Below are 2,789 nucleotides of genomic sequence, written 5' to 3' on the forward strand. Positions count from 1 at the left end.
AGATCTGTATTCTACTGGTATGACCATTTAGCAGCTTGTGTACATGTGTGTGCGCCTTCAATGGGGTTGGAGGATGTAATTGACCATATCTAAGCCTTGACAACTTTCATAAGCTTCAAATGATAGTAACCGGGCTGTTAGCCTGTTGAATTCTGAGATCTCTATGATGAGAAAGGCAGTGCTACTCAACTGCAAGACCCTCGACACCTTAGAGCATCTCAGGGAGATATCTGTGCTCTAATTCAAACTGAATGCTGCATTTTTGTACCTGATAAATCCTTTAATGTAACACATTTGAACCACATGAAAAATCAGATTTCTGCTCTCGGTGACCCATTCCCCAGTCTTGACAATCTTTAAAAAAAAACTGGTGTGGGAGGCTCATGGCTAAAATATTTACTTTTAATCCCACTAATGTTATTAACTAAACCACTTGTATTTTGCTTGTTCCACAAGATTATTATTTCTTGTATTACCAAGTATATGCCTGAGCCTTCACCGGGAATGATGACTAGACTTGAAGCAGTTGATCAAATGTATAGTGTGATGTATGATCAACGATTGTAATAGTGTAGCTCTAGAAGGCAGTGGCGCCCCACTCCAGTACTCTTGCCTGGAAAATCCCATGGACGGAGGAGCCTGGAAGGCTGCGGTCCATGGGGTCGCGAAGAGTCGGACACGACTGAGCGTCTTCACTTTCACTTTTCACTTTCATGCGTTGGAGAAGGCAATGGCAACCCACTTCGTGTTCTTGCCTGGAGAATCCCAGGGACGGGGGAGCCTGGTGGGCTTCTGTCTATGGGGTCGCACAGAGTCAGACACGATTGACGTGACTTAGCAGCAGCAGCATAAACTGGGATCAACCCACCTGTTCATTTTTAATATCCATTCATTTATGTAGCTGCACCTGGTCTTAGTTGAGGCATGTGGGATCTAGTTCCCTGACCAGGGATAGAATGCGGGCCCCCTGCCTTGGGAGCTCAGAGTCTTAGCCAATGGATCACCAGGGGAGCCCAACCCACCTATTCAGATGGTGGCAACAGTGCCAGCTGAGGTGGTTGATATTGGTCATATTTGTGATAAAGCATTTTCCTTGAGTTTCTCCACAGGTATTTACTACATGCTTATTTTCCTCCACAAAGATGAAAAAAAATAGACTTTCCAGTTTCATTGACATAAGAAACGCCTTTTTCTCTGAAGTTGCCATTGGGATCTTGGCCAACACCATCCTTCTTCTCTTCCATGCCCACAACTTCCTTCTTGAGCACAGACCCAAGTCCACTGACCTGACCATTGGTCACTTGGCCCTAATCCACACAGTCATGCTACTAACCGTGGCATTTATGGCTGCAGACACTTTCGGGTCTCAGAAAACCTGGGATGACATCCAATGTAAGTTGGTTGTCTACCTGTACAGTTCGATGAGGGGCCTCTCCATTTGTGCCACCTGCCTGCTGAGTGTCCTCTGGGCCATCACCCTCAGCCCCAGAAACTCCCGTCTGGCCAAGCTCAAACTTCACCCATCCCATCACAATCTGTATTGCACTCTCTTCTTGTGGGTCTTCAACATGTTCATCAATGGTTTCTTCTTACTGTCCACTATTGCCACCCCCAACGTGACCTCAGCCCATCTTCTACGTGTCACTGAATCCTGCTCACTTCGCCCCGTGATTCACTTCCTTAGGTATGTACAGTTTGTACTGAGGACCATTCAAGACATCTGCTTGTTGGGGCTCATGGCCCTCTCAAGTGGATACATGGTGACTCTCTTGTACAGGCATAAGAGGCAGACCCAGCATCTTCAGAGCACCAAGCTTTCTCCAAAAGCATCCCCAGAAGAAAAGGCCACCCAGACCATTCTATTCCTCATGAGTCTCTTTGTGGTCATGTACTTTTTGGACATAACTGTCTCTTGGTTCTCAAGAATGTTGTGGGATATCGACTCTGTGCGTATGTGTGTCCAGATGCTTGTGGGAAATGGCTATGCCAGCATCAGTCCTTTGGTGCTAATCAGTACTGAAAAGCGAATAATCAAGGTCTTAAAATACATATGGGTGAGATGGCATTAAATATGTAATTATTCTGCAATGGAAGTGAAAGTTGCTAAGTCACGTCCAACTTGTTACGACCCCATGGACTACAGCCCACCAGGCTCCTCTGTCCATGTGATTCTCCGGACAAGAATACTAGAGTGGAACCCATTTCCTTCGCCAGAGGATCTTCCTGACCAAGGGATCGAACATGGATCTCCTGCATTGAAGGCAGATTCTTTACCACCGGCGCCTCCTGGGAAGCCCATTCTGCAATGAATGAGCCATTTAAAAGAGGATTTAAGGTGCTGACTTCAAAATTATTCATCACAGTGTACAGCCTGTGCTCTCTGTGTTAGCTGAGATATGTGGACTTAGGCTTTGTCTGTTAAGTCTCTTCACTTTGACACATGTAGCTCACAAATACATGGCAGGTCATTTAACAGCATATCTCCTTGAGATAATTCATGAGTTTCACTCAAATCCCAGTCTTAAGAACTAAACCCCTTACCCAGTAACGAACTGTAAAGTGATAGAAAGGATATAATGACTGTCTGGGAATGCATGGGGGCAAAAAGGAAAGCAGAGTAAGATTTACAAATGGCGTGAAGAAGATTTGGGGGATTGTGACAGTTGTTTTACATGTTTAATACACACTGAAAAGAATTCATTCAGTTCAGTTCAGTCGCTCAGTCGTGTCCGACTTCTTGCGAATCGCACCACGCCAGGCCTCCCTGTCCAGCACCAACTCCCGGAGTT

At 45.6% G+C, this 2,789-nt stretch overlaps 1 protein-coding gene across 1 annotated transcript; it reads left to right on the forward strand.

Annotated features, from left to right (window-relative positions):
* The first annotated feature begins 1,142 nt into the window (after nucleotides 1-1,142).
* LOC138086977 (vomeronasal type-1 receptor 90-like) lies at nucleotides 1,143-2,069 on the forward strand. The gene has a single exon (XM_068981709.1). The coding sequence runs from the start codon at nucleotides 1,143-1,145 to the stop codon at nucleotides 2,067-2,069; it is 927 nt and encodes a 308-aa protein (XP_068837810.1).
* The last annotated feature ends 720 nt before the right edge of the window (nucleotides 2,070-2,789 follow it).

This window comes from Capricornis sumatraensis, chromosome 10, assembly GCF_032405125.1.
Source record: "Capricornis sumatraensis isolate serow.1 chromosome 10, serow.2, whole genome shotgun sequence".
In the NCBI taxonomy this organism is placed as follows: Eukaryota; Metazoa; Chordata; class Mammalia; order Artiodactyla; family Bovidae; genus Capricornis; species Capricornis sumatraensis.

Bases quoted from the DNA above. Each gene is read 5' to 3' on its own strand.
- LOC138086977 (XM_068981709.1), top strand. From the start codon at position 1,143: ATGAAAAAAAATAGACTTTCCAGTTTCATTGACATAAGAAACGCCTTT.